The 16,755-nt window shown below is 39.7% G+C and overlaps 1 protein-coding gene and 1 long non-coding RNA gene across 4 annotated transcripts in view; both read right to left on the reverse strand.

Moving 5' to 3' along the window:
• Positions 1–1,370, reverse strand: part of LOC108514018 (uncharacterized) — a 2,750-nt gene extending 1,380 nt beyond the window's left edge. Inside the window, exon 1 of the long non-coding RNA XR_001881079.1 lies at positions 43–1,370. This is a non-coding gene — a long non-coding RNA (uncharacterized LOC108514018). The remainder of the gene's footprint in view (positions 1–42) is intronic.
• EFCAB6 (EF-hand calcium binding domain 6) overlaps positions 1–16,755 on the reverse strand; it is a 324,746-nt gene that overhangs the window by 212,629 nt on the left and 95,362 nt on the right. For all 3 annotated transcript variants that reach the window (XM_017850034.1, XM_017850033.1, XM_017850035.1), the window contains one exon: positions 4,102–4,226. Coding sequence is in view for 1 of the 3 variants with exons in the window: in XM_017850035.1 (XP_017705524.1) it covers positions 4,102–4,226 (125 nt within the window). In the remaining 2 variants the exon portion in view is untranslated. The remainder of the gene's footprint in view (positions 1–4,101; positions 4,227–16,755) is intronic.

Raw genomic sequence — 16,755 nt, forward strand, 5'->3', positions numbered from 1 at the left:
AAAACCCATTTTAATGTCTTAATGACATTTGGCTTTCCATACTTTTTTTTTCTTCTGGAGAGTGCTTCTGCAATGATCAAGAGTTTTAGAAAAAGGGTAAGGTATGAAACCGAAATACTGTCTTTGTGACAAATACAACTTTTTGGAAATTTTCATTGTTACTGTTTATATAGAAAGTACAAGCCTTTGTTTAAAAAATGCAAGCAATTCAGCAAAGTATAAAGAAGGAAATAAAAATACTTGGTAGTCTCACCTTCACATACCATCATATTCTTGATGGAAAAGCCAAGGGTACATCCATTTTCCATCTTCCTATGTTTAGTTTTTATAAATGTTTCCTTGATCTTAAATCTAAATGAGGTCCCTATTGTTATTCTCTCTCATAACACCCTGGTCTTTTTCATCATTCCACTAAAATACATTGTATTCATGACTTTTTACTTGTTTAATAACTCTCTCCCTGATATAAGGTAATGTGATCTCTATACAAGCAGAGATCGTATCTGTTTTGTTCACAAATAATTATCCAGAATGAAGCACAGTATTGGCATGTGGTCGGTACTCAATAAATATTTATTAAAAGTGGATATATTTTATCAAAAGTTATAAAAGTTATAAAATATAAAAGCTGTTCATCACATTAGTAAAAGTGAAATAAACAAACAAAATTATAGCTGAGATAGCATTTCATCTGTATCAGACTGGCAGAAATATACAAGCTTAGCAGTATCAAGTGCTGGGGGAACGTGGAACGGCAGGAGTGCTCATGTGCTTCTGGCGGGAGTGTAAATCAATATGGTGGCAAGCAATAGGATACCGTCCATTGAGCCTGAGGGGCGTGTTCTCTACCACCCAGCTCACAACTCCACTCCTAGGTGTAATTCCCAGAGAAGCCTTGGCACCTGTGGACCAGAAGCTAAGCTTACAACCACTTATGGTGGCACTGTTTGGATTGGCATACAACAGGAAGCAATCCAAATATCCATCCATAGGGAGAATGTACAACTTATAAAATATTTAGGTAAGGGAAACTGTACAGCAGTGAAAATGATAACACAGCTATACCCATAATATGAGTGAATCTCATCCTGAGTACAAACAGGATGAAAATAAATGGTTTTGCAACTATGCCAACATATGATGGGAAAAAGAGAAAGAAGGGTCAGGCAAAGACAAAGAACCCAGAATGGAAGAAGACAGAATATGAAAGAATATGAACACATCCCCTGCAAAAATTTCATGTCACAAAAAGCAGCTAAATTAGAAAATCAATTAATTAAAAGCAAATCTTGAAAATGATAAAATAGCTTTTTAGAAATTTTCATTGAGAAGAGAAGGAATATTTCAAAGCTAAGAAAATAGAAAACAAAAATAGCACCATTACAGGAACTAATAAATTAGACACAGCAAGAATAAGAGGCAAGGATGAGATTTAAATTAGTATTAAAGGAGTGCTGTGGAAGAATCTCAATGAAGCAGAGGAAAGGGACAAAAGAATTCAATCAACTTGAGAGAAGATGACAGCTATCAAGGAGAGGCAAAGATGATCCAATATAAGGATAACAGGGACTACTGTGGAAGGAAGGAAGAAGGAGGAAGGGAGAGAGAGGAGATGATTTTAGTACTACGGCACAGTATCCATTGCTTGCCACCACATTGATTTTCCTGAAACAAAGGAAGAACTGAATCTGTACATCACACTGTGTTCCAGGAAACTTTGTCAAAATGCTCCACGCCGAGATATAGCTTCGTTTTGCTTTGTTAATTTCAAGGATCAAGAAAAAAAAAAAAAAAAGCTTCAAGAATCCAGGTAAAAAAAGAAATCACCTACCAGGGGGAAAGAAAGCTGGTTGACCCCAGGTTATTTTCACAGCAACAACCAATGCTGGAAGACAATGGAAAAAATATTTACAACATTACAAGGAAAAGAAAGCATGATGGAAGGATTATAGCCAGCCAACTTGCTGTTCAAGTATAAAAGCAAAAGGCACATAGTTTCAACTATGAAAAAAACAAAGGGAATAAGGCACCCATGGGCCTTTCTTAAGGAAATTACTTGACAATGAAATCCAGCCAACCAAAAAATAAATCAAAATAAAGGACTCTGAGAGGGATAAACTGTGATCAGTGCTGCACTGTCGTGATGCACATTAAATTCATGCAAATATCAAACAAAGTCAAAACAACAGGGGGAATGATGGCAACGGAACAGAATAGAAATATTATAAACTCAGCTAAGGACAAACTATAAAGAGCAAAAATGGTGGGTGGGAGGGAGGCGTAGGAAGAAACCAGTGCCCGTCACTTCGAGTTTCCTAGCAGAAAGCCGGCCCATACTGTCTGAAATGGAAACATCCTTCAAAACATAGTTCCTCCAGCTCTTCATAGCTTTTTAAATCCCTTTTCTCGCCTCAAAGTCCCTTTGGGGACCTCACCTCAAAGTCCCTTTGGGGACCTCATATGTCTTGCGGGAACGAAATGCTCACCCAGAGATCAGAAGTGTCTCTGCTTTCCCTTGAGGACAGCGTTGCAGGGTTAAGGGCAGGGACTGGATATGCCTGCACTGCGTGGGCTGTTTACACTCAGCCCCAGGACTCAGCTGGACTCATTTAACCTATTCATGCCTCAGTGTCCTCAGCTGGGATGCTCACAGTGCACTCGCTGCTCATGGGGCTGCTGTGAAGGCTGAACAGACCACCAGGAAAGCACAGGCAACATCCCAGAAAAGAGTTAATTATGATGGTGACGGTCACATTTCCTTTTCTTCTGGGAAATTTAAATTAAATACGTTTTATTTTTAAAAAGGAGTATGATCCTCTTCTTATAAAATTATTTCTATCTATGTCTCCACCTACCCACTGATGCAGCCGTCCCTCCATACACGAATAAAGAGAGGTCCAGAATTATGTTCACCAAATGTTGCCTTTGATTCTTTCTGGGTGGTAGATTGTGAATAGTTTATTACTTTCTTCTTTGTACTTTTTAGAATTGCTTACATTTTTTTTTTGCAATGGTCATGTTTTTATGAAAACAAGAAAGTCATTAACAACAACTAGAGAAAACAAATTTAACCAAATTACCCACAAATATGACAGTGCTCACTTCTCCAACAATCTTATCGACACTGGCCTTGTGAGTTCTTCCTGCATTGACATCCATCTATTGAACATTTATATTAATAATATGTAAAAGTTTTATGAATGTTGGGAATTATTCATCTGTCATTTATGTTGCACATATTGTGCCAAGTTTATCATATGTTTATACAAAGTTTTGCTGTATAAAGGATTTTTCATTTTCTGAAGTTAAATTTTATCAGTCTTTTCTTTAAGGCTTTTGGGCTTTACTTCATGCTTACAAGAGATTCTAAATTTCAAGATTAACAAATGTTTACCCACATTACTTATATTTAAATCGTTGATGAGGATAGAATTTATTTTTGGTGAAGAGTGGAAGGTTATAAGATTCGTTCCCCAAAATGGCTGGATAGCAAATTATCTCAATAATAATTACCAAATAAGCCTCTCTCACTACACTTTATTGAAATGCTTCACATCGCAGGCTAAGTTCACATATAAAGAGTGGTTCATTAGCCAACTATCCTTTTAAATCCATTTGAATGTCCATTGCTGCACGAATGCCATATTGTCTTAATTATTATGCCTTAATAAAATAATTTATATGTGTAGAATAAGTCCTCTATTATAATTTTTCAAAAGAAAAAATATACATCCTAATATAGGAAGAACGGGCATTAATACTAAATCTTCCAATCCAAGAATCAGAAAAGACCTCTTCACTTATTCATGTTTTCCTTTACGTTACTCAATAAAGTTGCATTATTTCTTTATATGTCTTATTAGAGTTAGTATGTGAGTAGCACAAAGGATGTACTTAAAAATTAATTTCACATCACCATCACTATTATCGATGATCAATGTGTTGCTGTTATTGGGAGGTAAGAGGGGTCTCAGTATTGGGGGAGACATAGGTGGGATCGAAACAAATTTTAGAAATAATGTGTAAACCTAATAGTTTTCCATATTGTCTACTTTGCTGTGTTTATTCTGTAGGTAACCGTGGCTTAGGAAAACATCTTACTTCTAGACAAAAGTTCCTCTCAATTTCATCCAAGGAGTAGTTTCTCCAGGTATCTTCAGATGATGCAGAACTGAGCAAACGCTCCTTTTTGGAATTTTTGGCTTGTTGATTCTCCAATGAGACCACTATTGAAACAAAATAGCTTTAGCTTATCAACACTGTCAAAGGTTAAACATTTAAATATTGTTACATTTTAATCATTATCTGTTTGGTAAAAAAGTAAGGCTTGAATAAACCAAGAAAATGATGAACCATCTGATTAATGGTGTTGAAATAACTGGCTAAACATTTTGGAAAAACTGAAAGTAATCATCCACTCACTATCTTACTCTAGGATAAACACTAGATAGAGTGAAATGTACACTAAATAGAATAATAAAACCATAAAAATAGAAGAAAATTAAGATGACTATTACATACTACATAATCTTTGTGTGAGAAAGCCTTGCCAAGGAAAACACTAAAGCCAGAATTTATTTAAATAAAGAATAAGTCTGACAACATAAATACTTGATTTTTGTTTGGTTAAAAAAGAAGCCACAAGTTAACGTGAAAAAATAATGAGTGGAGAAGAACTATTGTAAATATCCATGAGAAATACAGGTTAATTTTCATAATATATGAGTGGCTCTTATGAATCAATAAAATAAACATCCAATAGAACAGGAGACTAAGGTTATAGACAGATAATTCACATAAAAGAATTTTAAAGCATCCAATAAATATATGGACTACTCAAGCTCACTGATAATTTTTAAAGTCTAATTAAAACAAGTTAACATTTTTTTTCTACTTGTCAAATAGGCAAGGAGTAAAGGGAATAATAAGAACCAGTTCTGGCTTGTGTATAAAAACTTGGTACTTGAATATGCTTAAATCCTTTCTAGAGCTTTGTACTCATAGAATAATAGGGCCACTCACCGAATTCACATGGATAAGGATATTTTCTGCACTTTTCTTTATAAGAGAAAAAAATGAAACAATCTAAATGCCCATTCATAGAAGATGAATTTTATAAATGAATGGTTCATCAAGACTATGAAATACTATACAGACTTTAAAAACAAAGATACATGTCTAAATTAACAGATGTGGGAAATGTTCTTTGCTATATATTGCCTCATGATTTTAAAGGAATAATTAGCATAATTTCATTTTAACACTTACGTTGTATATCTTTCTATCCATCCATCCATCCATCCATCCATCCATCCATCCATCCATCCATGTAAGCATCAGAAACAAAATCTGAGAGGATACTACACGAAAAAGAATACAGTGGTAGGATTCAGGTAGTAGAATTATATGGGATTGTTATTTAGTGTTTTGTTTTCTGGCTTTTTTGAAACAAGCATGTATTATTTTTATAACAAAAGAGAATGAAATAAATCTAAAATATAGCCATTTTCTTTCTCAAAGTTGACTGCAAAGAATCACAAACCGTTTCCCAGATTTATTTCCTAAAATGTCTGCAAATATGCTTCAGCCAAATTAAGCACACTTAATTCAGCTGCAGTTAACAAACTGCCAGTCATCTGGAATTCTATTTCCTAGCTCCAAAAAAGAGAAAGGGGAGGAAAAAAAAATCCCTCTATACAATAAAAGACAAAGCTGATCTTTAGAACTTGGTCATGGCCAGGCATAGTGGCTTATGCCTGTAATCTCAGCACTTTGGGAGGCCAAGCCCGGCAGATCACCTGAGGTCAGGAGTTTGAGACCAACCTGGCCAACATGGTGAAACCCCGTTTCTACTGAAAATACAAAAATGAGCTGGGCATGGCGGCACACTCCTATAGTCCCAGCTACTCGGGAGGCTGAGTCAGGAGGACTGCTTGAACCTGGAAGGCGGAGGTTGCAGTGAGCTGAGATCATGCCACTGCACTCTAGCCTGGTGACAGAGAGAGGCTCCATCTCAAATAATAGCAATAATAATAATAATAACTTAATAACAACAAATTTGGTCTTGGTCTGGAATTCTATAGCCACAGTGGGCTTGGGCATTTGAAACCTGGGGTCTCAGGACATTCGAGCTGTGACGGCCCTCGCTGAAAGATGAGGAAGCCGTGTCACAGAAGCGGGACCTGAAGTGGTCCAGCACACAGAGGCCTCCAGCCCCTCTTGGACACATCCTGTTCTCAGTCCACCTGTAATACTGGTGCTCTCATGGCACATCTCAGGAAGCCCACTGGGGCTCTGTTTAAACAACACGTCTGGATCGGAAGGGTGGAGAAGGGGTTAGGGTATGAGGCCTGCCCTGGGGAGCTCCTGGCTCGCGGGTCTGTGCACATGCCCTGTGGCTGCTCTCACGGGCTGACAGCACTGACTGACAGCACTCAGTACGGTGTATTCAGTGATGCCTCTCTCACCACAATTCTACCAGCTTTCATTCTCCAGGGCAGCTTGATAATGCCTGCAACTTTCTGGTTTTCTCAAAATTTCCTCTGAAGGATGATGCTACCTGATGTGAAACTGGGTAGAGAAGCAATCCAAAGCTTACAGTGTGGTTTACGTTCACTGCAGGCGAAAGGAAATCTGCTCCCCAGCATCTTTCTTCACGTGTGCCCAAATAGATGGTGCTTTTCATGAGCAAGATAGTGGTGGCTTATTGAGAACACAAATGGAACCAAAACAGAAGTTCGCAAAATTAATAGAGTACATTGTTCCATATTTAGAAAAGCCAGAGATAAAAGGTTGCTGCAAATATATGAACTAGCGACTCTCTTATAGAGGTGAAAACAGCATCAAACCTCTAACCAGCTCTTGGTAATTTGTTCTTATATAACATATTTCCCCCCAAAAAATTTGCTGACTGGCTTTGCCACTTACTAGCTATGCAATGGTGTGCTTTTGTTTCCTTATTTGCAAGAAGAGATAGAAAACAGTACCTTTGTCATGGAATTGCTACCTGGATTAGATGAGCTGATAGAGGTACATGCCTGGCACTTGGTAGATATTCAGTATGTATTAGCTACGTATTGATTCATAATACTGTTTCAATGATAGGAGTCATGGAAGAGCAGTATCAATCAGAGTCAGAAAACTCAGAACTTAGATGACAGAAATCAGGAGCATATTACAAAAACGTTATGTCAGGTATAAAACGTTGTATTATTAACTAATAGTCACCATGAAATTTGCTAAGAGAATAGATGTTAAGTGTTCTCACTACACACACAAAAAGATATCCATGTGAGGTGATGGAGGTGTTAACTAATTTATTATAATAAACATTTCATAATGTATATGAACATCAAATCATCACATTGTATATCTTAAATATATACAATTTTAACTCGTCAATTATATCTCAATAAAGCTGAAAAAAATCATTTCAGAAACGAAGACTAGGCTGGGCTGAAGGAAAGGAAAGGAAAAAGGAAAGGAAAGGAGACTAAGCTAGGCACAGTGGCTTACACATGTAATCCCAGCACTTTGAGAGACCGAGGCAGGAAGCCAGGAGTTCAAGACCAGCATGGGCAACAAAGCAGAACCTGTCTCTACAAAAGATTTAAAAAAAAAAATTAGCCAGGCACAGTAGCATGTACCTGTGGTCCAAGCTACTAGGGAGGCTGAGGCAGGAGAACTGCTTGAGCCCAGGAGTTCAAAGCTGCAGTGAGCTATGATCATACCATTGCACTCCAGCCTGGGTGACAGAGCAAGACCCTGTCTCTAAAAATAAAATAAAGTAAGAAATGAAGACTAAACTAAAAGAAACACAAGAGCAAATAAACAGAATAGTAATAGAAGGTGAAATAAAAGTTATATCATGGAAGGAAACAAAGAAGGGAGAGAGGGAGGAAAAGAGAGAGGAAGGGAGGGAGGAAGAAAGTAAGAAAAAAGGGAGGAAGAAGGACTTGTGAGGAAGTTATGGTATAGAAGAGAAGAGAGGGGGAAAAAAGATCCTATCTTTTGGATGGGGTATCCAAAAGATCCAATACACATGATATGAATCACTGAGAAGAAAACCAAACAATGGAATGGAAAAAATACTAAAAATCACAATTCAGGAAATTAAAGAGGAAGTCCTAGCCAGAGGAATCAGGCAAGAGAAAGACAGAAAAGGCACCCACATAGGAAAAGAAGAAGTCAAACTATCTCTCTTTGCTGACAATATGATTCTATATCTAGAAAACCCTAAAGACTCTGCCAAAAGTCTCCTAGAACTGATAAATCATTTTAGCAAGGTTTCAGTACACAAAATCAATGTACAAAAATCAGTCGCATTTCTATACATCAGTATTGTCCAGACTGAGAGTCAAATCAAGAATACAATCCCATGTACAATAGCCACAAAGAAAATAAAATACCTGAGAACACAGCTAACCAAAGAGGTGAAAGATCTCTACAAGGAGAAGGACAAAACACGCTGAAAGAAATTAGGGATGACACAAATAAGTGGAAAAATAGTCTATGCTTATGGATTGAAAGAATCAATATCATTAAAATGGCCATACTGCCCAAAGCAATTAACAGATTCCATGCAATTCCAATCTAGCTACCAACGTCACTCTTCAAGAATTAGAAAAAGCTATCCTAAAATTCATATGGAACAACAAACAAAACAAAACCCAAAGCCCAAATAACCAAAGCAATCCTAAGCAAAAAGAACAAAGCTGAAGGCATCACTCTACCCAACTTCAAACTACACTATAAGACTATAGAAACCAAAACAGCATGATACTGGTACAAAAATAGACACATAGGCAAATGGAACAGAATAGGAAATTCAGAAATAAAGTCACCCACTTAAAACATCTGATCTTTGACAAGGCAGACAAAAATAACCAATGGAGAAAGTTCTCCCTATTAAATAAATAGTACTGGGATAACAGGCTATCCAGATGCAGAAGAATGAATCTGGACCCTTACCTTTCACCATATATAAAAATTAACTCAAGATGGATGAAAGAATTAAATGCAAGACCTCAAACTATAAAATCTAGAAGAAAACTGGGAAATACCCTTCTCAACATCAACCCTGGCAAAGACTTTTGGCTAAGTCCCCAAAAGCAATTGCAACAAAATAAAATTGATAAGCGGGACCTTCTTAAACTAAAGAACTTTTCTGCACAGCAAAAGAAACTTATCAATAAACAGACAACCTACAGAATGGGAGAAAATATTTGAAAAGTATACATCTGACAAAGTCCTAATATCTAAAATCTATAAAGAATTTAAACACAATATCAACAAGCAGAAAACAAATAGCCCCACTGAAAAATGGGCAGAGGACATGAACAGACACTTCTCAAAAGAAGAAGACATACACATGGCCAACAAACATATGAAAAAATGCTTATAATCGCTAATCATCAGAGAAATGCAAATTGAAGCCACAATGAGATACCATCTTACACCAATCAGATTGGCTATTATTAAAAGTCAAAAGGTGGGGCGTGGTGGCTCACGCCTGTAATCCCAGCACTTTGGGAGGCCGAGGTGGGCAGATCATGAGGTCAAGAGATCGAGACCATCCTGGTCAACATGGTGAAACCCCATCTCTACTTAAAAAAAAAAAAAAAAAAAAAAAAACTAAAATTAGCTAGGCATGGTGGCGTGCCCTGTTAGTCCCACCACTGGGGAATAAGGCAGGAGAATCGTTGACCCGGAGGCAGAGGTTGCAGTTAGCCAGGATTGCCACCACTACACTCCAGCCTGCGAGACTCGTCTCAAAAAAAAAAAAAAAAAAAAAAGTCAAAAACAACAGAGATGCTGGCAAGGCAGAGAAAAAGGGGACTTTAGGCATGGTTGGTGCGGATTGTGATCCAGTCAGCTACTGTGGAAGCAGTTGGAGATTTCTCAAGAATTTAAAGCGACTACTATTCAACCCAGTAATCCAATACGGGCATATATATCTAGTGGAAATGATATTATGCCAACAAGCACATGCACTCATATGTTCATTGTTCATTCACCAGAGGCAAAGAATAGAATCAACATAGGCGCCCATCAGTGGTGGATGGATAAAGAAAATGTGATATGGATTACCACAGAATCTACACAGCCATAAAAAAGAATAAAATCATTCCTTGCAGCAACATGCATGAGTGCGACGCCATTAATTCAAGCAAACTAACTCGATGACAGAAAAACTAAACATGCATGTTCTCCACTTATATAGTGGGAGCTTAACATTGAATACCATGGATATAAGCATGGGAATAACAAACAGGCAGGGCTTACTGTGAGGAGGAGAAAGGAGGGGTGTGGATTGAAAAACTACCTATTGGGTGCTATGCTCACTACCTGGGTGCCGAATATACGTGTGTAACCAAATCCGTACACGTACCCTGTATCTAAAAGTGGAATTTTTTTAAAAAGGAGACTCAGATGAAAACCTAGATAGTCAGAAGTACTCAGGGACTCAACCATAAGTACTTATATAATGACATCTCTAGCAATGTATTGGGGTTTACATTTTCTTTTATTACAGGGCATCCAGACAAAAAGATCAAATTATGAATAAGGAACAAATCTGATTGTCATCAACTCTCTCCACAAAGTATATCATCAGACAATGGATAAGATTCTAGAAGTACTTAAGGAAGACAATTTGAGGCAGATCTTACATCGCAGAAAAATGAAATTTTTCTTCTTTTTTTTTTTTTTTTTTGAGACAGAGTCTTGTTCTGTCTCCCAGGCTGGAGTGAAGTGGCATGATCTGGGCTCATGGCAACCTCCACCTCCTGGGTTCAAGAGATTCTCCTGCCTCAGCCTCCTGAATTACAGGCATGCACCATCACGCCTGGCTAATTTTTGTATTTTCAGTAGAGACGGGGTTTCGCCATGTTGTCCAGGCAGGTTTCAAACTCCTGGGCTGAAGCCATCTGGCCACTTTGGCCTCCCACAATGCTGGGATTACAGGTATGATCCACTGCACTTGGCCTGGATTTTTCAAGTATTAAGGCCATAGACAAACACAATTATGTAAGAAATCAAAGAATATCGTTTCCATGGTGATTTGCTGAGGAATCTACTAAAAAATATGATTCAAATAACCAAAATGACTGGAAAGACAAACGTAAGAGAGAGAGAAGCAACTGAACAAATACGATCGAGGAAGCTGGGTTAGTGAGATAGAAGGATCAACTGCTTCATGACTTCAGAAGGAATTAGAAGATAAATCCAAACCTAGAAACGACCTTTGCACTGCTCTGGACAGCACCACAGGCAACCTTTGGAGATACTGTGAGTTCTGTTCTAGAGCACTATGGTAAAGTGAATAAAACAAAAAAGTAGTGTGAATGTTCTGGCTTCCCAATGCAGATGAAAGTTATGTTTACATGATACTGTAGTGTCTATTAAGTGTAATATCTTATGTCTGAAAAAAACAATGTACATGCCTTAATTTTAAAATATGGTGAAAAAATGCTGATCATCATCTGAGCCTTCAGTGAGTCATAATCTTTTTCTTGGTAGAGAGTCTTGTCTTGATGTTAACGGCTGCTGACTGATCAGGGTGATGGTTGCTGAAGATGGGGTGGCTGTGGCAGTTTTTTGCGATTTTTTGTTTGTTTGTTTGTTTTTAGAGACAGGCTCTTGCTCTGTCACCCAGGCTGGAGTGCAGTGGTGCCATCACAGCTCACTGCAGCCTCGAACCCTTGGGCTCAAGTGATCTTCCTGCCTCTGCCTCCTGAGTAGCTGGGACTGCAGGCATGAACCACCATGCCCAACTAATTTTTTTTGTTGTTATTTTTTGTGGATACAGGGTCTTGCTGTGTTGCCCAGGCTGGTCTCAAACTCCTGACCTCAAGCAATCCTCCCACCTCACCCTTCCAAAGTACTGGGATTATAGGCATGAGCCGCTGGACATTTTAAAAAATAAGAGAACAGTAAAGTTTGCCGCATCAATAGACTCTTTCTTTCATGAAAGGTTTCTCTGTAACAAGCGATGCTGTTTGACAGCATTTTAGTCACAACAGAATTTCTTTCAAAATTGGAGTCAATCCTCTCAAACTCTGCTGCTGCTTTATCAACTAAGATCATGTAATATTCTAAACCTTTTGTTGTCATTTTAACAATGTTCAGAGCATCTTTACCAGGAGTTGATTTCATCTCAAGAAACCACTTATTTTGCTCATCCATAAGAAACAACTCGTCCCTTAAAGTTTGATCAAAAGATTACAGCAATATAGTCACATTCTTCAGGCTTCACTTTTAATTCTAGTTCTCTTGCTATTTCCACTACATATGCAGTTACTTCCTCCACTGAAGTCCTGAACCCCTTAAAGTCACCCATCAGGGTTGGAATAAACTTCGTCCAAATTCCTATTCATGTTGATATTTTGACCTCATCCTATGAATCAGAAATGTTCTAATGGCATCTAAAATGGTGAACCTCTTCCAAAAAGTTTTCAATATTCTTCTTAGATTCATCAGAGGAATCACTATTTATAACAGCTGTAGACTTACAAAATGCATTTCTTAAATAATAGGACTTGAAAGTTGAAACTAGTCCTTGATCCATGGGCTGCAGAATGGATATTGTGTTAGCAGGCATGTAAACAACATTAATCTCCTTGTACATCTCCATCGGATCTCTTGGGTGACCAGGTGCATTATTAATGAACAGTAATACTTTGAAAGGAATCTTTTTTGAGCAGTAGGTCTCAATAGTGAGCTTAAAATATTCAGTAAATCATGCAGTAAGCAGATGTGCTGCCATCTAGGCTTTGCTGTTCCATTTACAGAGCACAGGCAGAGTAAAATTAGCATCATTCCTAACAGCCCTAGAATTTTCAGAATGGTAAATGAGCACTGGCTTCAACCTAAAGTCATTAGCTGCATTAGCCCCTCCCAAGAGGGTCATCCTGTTCTTTGAGGCTTTGAAGCCAGGCATTGACTACTCTGTAGCTCAAGAAAGTCCTAACTAGCATCTTCTTCCAATATGAAGCTATTTTGTTTAAAATCTGCTGTTTAGCACAGCCACCACCTTCATCAGTGATCTCAACTAAGTCTTCTGGATAACTTGCTGCAGCTTCTCCATCAGCACTTGCTGCTTCATCTTGGACTTTTATGTTATGGAGACAGCGTCTTTCCTTCAACCTCATGAACCAACCTCTGTTAGATTCCAACTTTTCTTCTACAGCTTCCTCATCTCTCTCAGCCTTTATAAAATTAAAGACAGCTAGGGCCTTGCTTCGGATTAGGCATTGGTGTAAGGGAATGTTGTGGCTGCTTTGGTCTTCAATACAGACCACTCAAACCTTCTCCATATCAGCAATAAGGCTGTTTCACCTTCTTAATATTCATGTGTTCACTGGAGTACCACTTTAAATTTCCTTCAAGAACTTTTTATTTGCATCTACAACTTGGCTGATTGTTTGGCACAAGAAGCCTACCTTTTGACCTATCTTGGCTTTCGTCATTCCTTCCTTACCAAGCTTAGTCATTTCCAGCTTTTGACTTAAACTGAGTTCCTGTCACTCGAACACTTATAGACAATTGTAGGGCTGTTAACTGGCATACTTTTAATATTGTTGAGTAGCAGGGAATAGGGAGACCTGAGGGGAATGAGAGAGCTGGGGAATGGCCAGTTGGTGGAGCAGTCAGAACACACACAGATATGCCTGTATTTTCTTCTTTGTTTGGTTGATACCCCGGGGCCTGTCTGGATTCATTGGTTTTTTGGCTTTTTCTAAACAAGTTAGTAAGGGAGGAATTCAAAGTAGCCAATCCCTGGTTCAAATAAAACTATTTCCATCACAATCCAACTGTCTTAGCCCATTTTGCCTTGCGGTAACAGAATATCTGATACAAGGAATATCTCTTACAGAATATTTCTTACAAGGAAAGAGGTTTATTTAGCTCATGGTTCCAGTTCACGATTGGACAGCCACATCTGGTGACTTCTGATGAGGGCCTTGTGCTGTGTCAAAACATGGTGGAGAAAAAGAACAGGAACAGTCCCCAAAGGCAATGGGCAACCCTGCCCTGTGGTGTTGCTAAGCTTAGCCTATGACTCCACTCTGATGGGTTGGAGCTGCACACTGTTGTCTACAGCTTCTCCACATGGACAATGCATGCTGCTGGTGGCTAGAGTTCTGGAGTCTTGAGGCTTGCTCTAGCTCTGACCCCCCATCTCCACTCAGCATTGCCCTAGTAGGGGCTCTCAGCAGTGACTTCACTCCTGCAGCAACTGTCTGCCTGTGTCCTCAGCCTTTCTGGTACATCCTCTAAGAGCTATCGGAAAGGCAGAGCCCACTATGCTGCTACAGCTCTTACCTTCGACACACCTGCAGGATTAGCACCTCATAGATAGTGTCAAGGCTTACTGCTTGCACCTTCCAGAGCTATGGCATAAGCCACATCTGGGCCCACTTGAGCCACAGTGTGCTGCCACCAAGCTTTACAGCTTGTACTTTTCAGAGAGGCACCTAACCCACAGCTGGGGCCAAGGAGCCCGGCACCAGAATGTGGGGGGCAGAGTCCAGAGGTGGCCCTGGGCAGCAAGCCCATCGAGTAGGCTTTTTAGGGTAATTGTCAAAAAACATTCTGCCTTCCTACAGCTTTGGATCTGTGATGGGAGGGTCCTTTCTATTTATGCTAATCTGTTTAACAGTGAGTCACTCAGCCACATCCTTATTTTGTTCTCATCAACATGCTTTTTCATCCTGCATGTGGCCAGGCTGCACTTCCTTCAGGATTGTAAGTTTTATCTTTGTCATCCCTTTGCTTCCAAATCTCACTGCAAGTGGCCAAAAGTAACCATGCAGCGGCACCTTGAACACTTTGCTGCTTAGAAATTTCTTTCACCAGATATCCTAGTTCAGCACTCTCAAGCTCAGCCTGTCACAGCACCCTATGGCATGGATACAATGCAGTCAAGTTTGTAAATGTATAACAAGGACGGCCTTTACTTTAGTTTCCAGTACTTTGTCCCTCATTTCCATCTCAGACCTTGTCAGAATGGTCTTTACTGTCCATATTTCTTTTTTTTTTTCTTTTCCTTTTTTTTTTTTTAGAGGGAGTCTCGCTCTGTCTCCTAGGCTGGAGTGCAGTAACACCATCTTGGCTCACTGCAACCTCTGCCTCCTGGGTTCAAGTGATTCTCCTGCCTCAGCTTCCCAAGTAGCTGGGATTACAGGCACACGCCACCACGCATGGCTAATTTTTTTTATATTTTTAGTAGAGATGGGGTTTCACCACGTTGGCCAGGTCAAACTCCTGACCTCAAATGATCTGCCTGCCTTGGCCTCCCAAAGTGCTAGGATTACAGGCATGAGCCACTGTGCCCCGCCTACCATCCATATTTCTATCAACATTCTGGTCACAACCACTTAAGTAATCTCTTAAAAGCTCTAGACTTTTTCTTGTCTTCACTTCTTCTAAGCCCTCACCAGAATCACCCATAATGCTTTGCTCAAGGTAATCTAGGCCTTTTCTAGCCTGCTCCTCCAAATACTTCCAGCCTTTGCCAATTACCTAGTTCCAAAGTTGCTTCCACATTCCCAGTTATCTGTATGGCAACAACCCCACTTCTCTGTATCAATTTTCTATCTTAGTCCTTTTTATGTTGCTATAACTACATACCTGAGACTAAGTAATTTACAAAGAAATCTATTTCTTACAGTTCTGGAAGCTGGAAAGTCCAAGGTCAATGGACCGCACCTGGCTGGCTTCTGAGGTCCTCATGCTGTGTTGTAACATGGAAGAAAGCATCACAGGGCGAGAGAGGCACGTTGAGAGCCAAACTGGCTTTTTTTTCTTTTTTCTTTTTTGAGACAGTCTTGCTCTGTCACCCAGGCTGGAGTACAGTGGTGCGATCTCAGTTTACTGTAAGCCCCGCCTCCCGGGTTCACGCCATTCTCCTGCCTCAGCCTCCCAAGTAGCCAGGACTACAGGCGCCCATCACCACACCCAGCTAATTTTTTTGTAGTTTTAGTAGAGATGGGGTTTCACCGTGTTAGCCAGGATGGTTTCGATCTCCTGATCTAGTGATCCGCCCGTCTTGGCCTCCCAAAGTGCTGGGATTACAGGCATGAGCCACCACACCTGGCTTTTTTTTTTTTTTTTTTTTTTTGAGACAGAGTTTCCGTCTTGTTGCCCAAGCTGGAGTGCAGTGGCGCGATCTCGGCTCACCGCAACCTCCGCCTACTGGGTTCAAGTGATTCTCCTGCCTCAGCCTCCCACATAGCTGGGATTACAGGCATGTGCCACCATGCCCAGCTAATTTTGTATTTTTAGTAGAGACAGGGTTTCTCCATGTTGGTCAGGCTGGTCTTGAACTCCCGAAGATCTACCCGTCTTGGCCTCCCAAAGTGCTGGGATTACAGGGGTGAGCCACTGCGCCTGGCCCAAACTGACTTTTATAACAGACTCACTGTTATGATAACCCATTAATCCATTCACGGGGGCAGAGCCCTCATAACTCGATCACCTCTTAAAGACCCCACCTCTTAATACTGTTACAGTGGGGATTTTCAACATGAGTTTTGGAGGGGGCTAACATTCAAACCACTATACCAACCCAGAAAGAATATGCTGACACCATGAGATTGACACACTGGGGCTAAAGGTTTTGAACTGGTAGGATGGCAGCAGGGAAGATGAGCAGCTGGTGTCAGCAATTCAGCCTTTCCTACTACATACCAATGAACAGGCCTCTGTCTTGACAGCCTCAACGTACAGATTTAATATTATATGCCCCATAAC

Source organism: Rhinopithecus bieti, unplaced genomic scaffold, assembly GCF_001698545.2.
Source record: "Rhinopithecus bieti isolate Rb0 unplaced genomic scaffold, ASM169854v2 scaffold_33210, whole genome shotgun sequence".
Taxonomy (NCBI): Eukaryota; Metazoa; Chordata; class Mammalia; order Primates; family Cercopithecidae; genus Rhinopithecus; species Rhinopithecus bieti.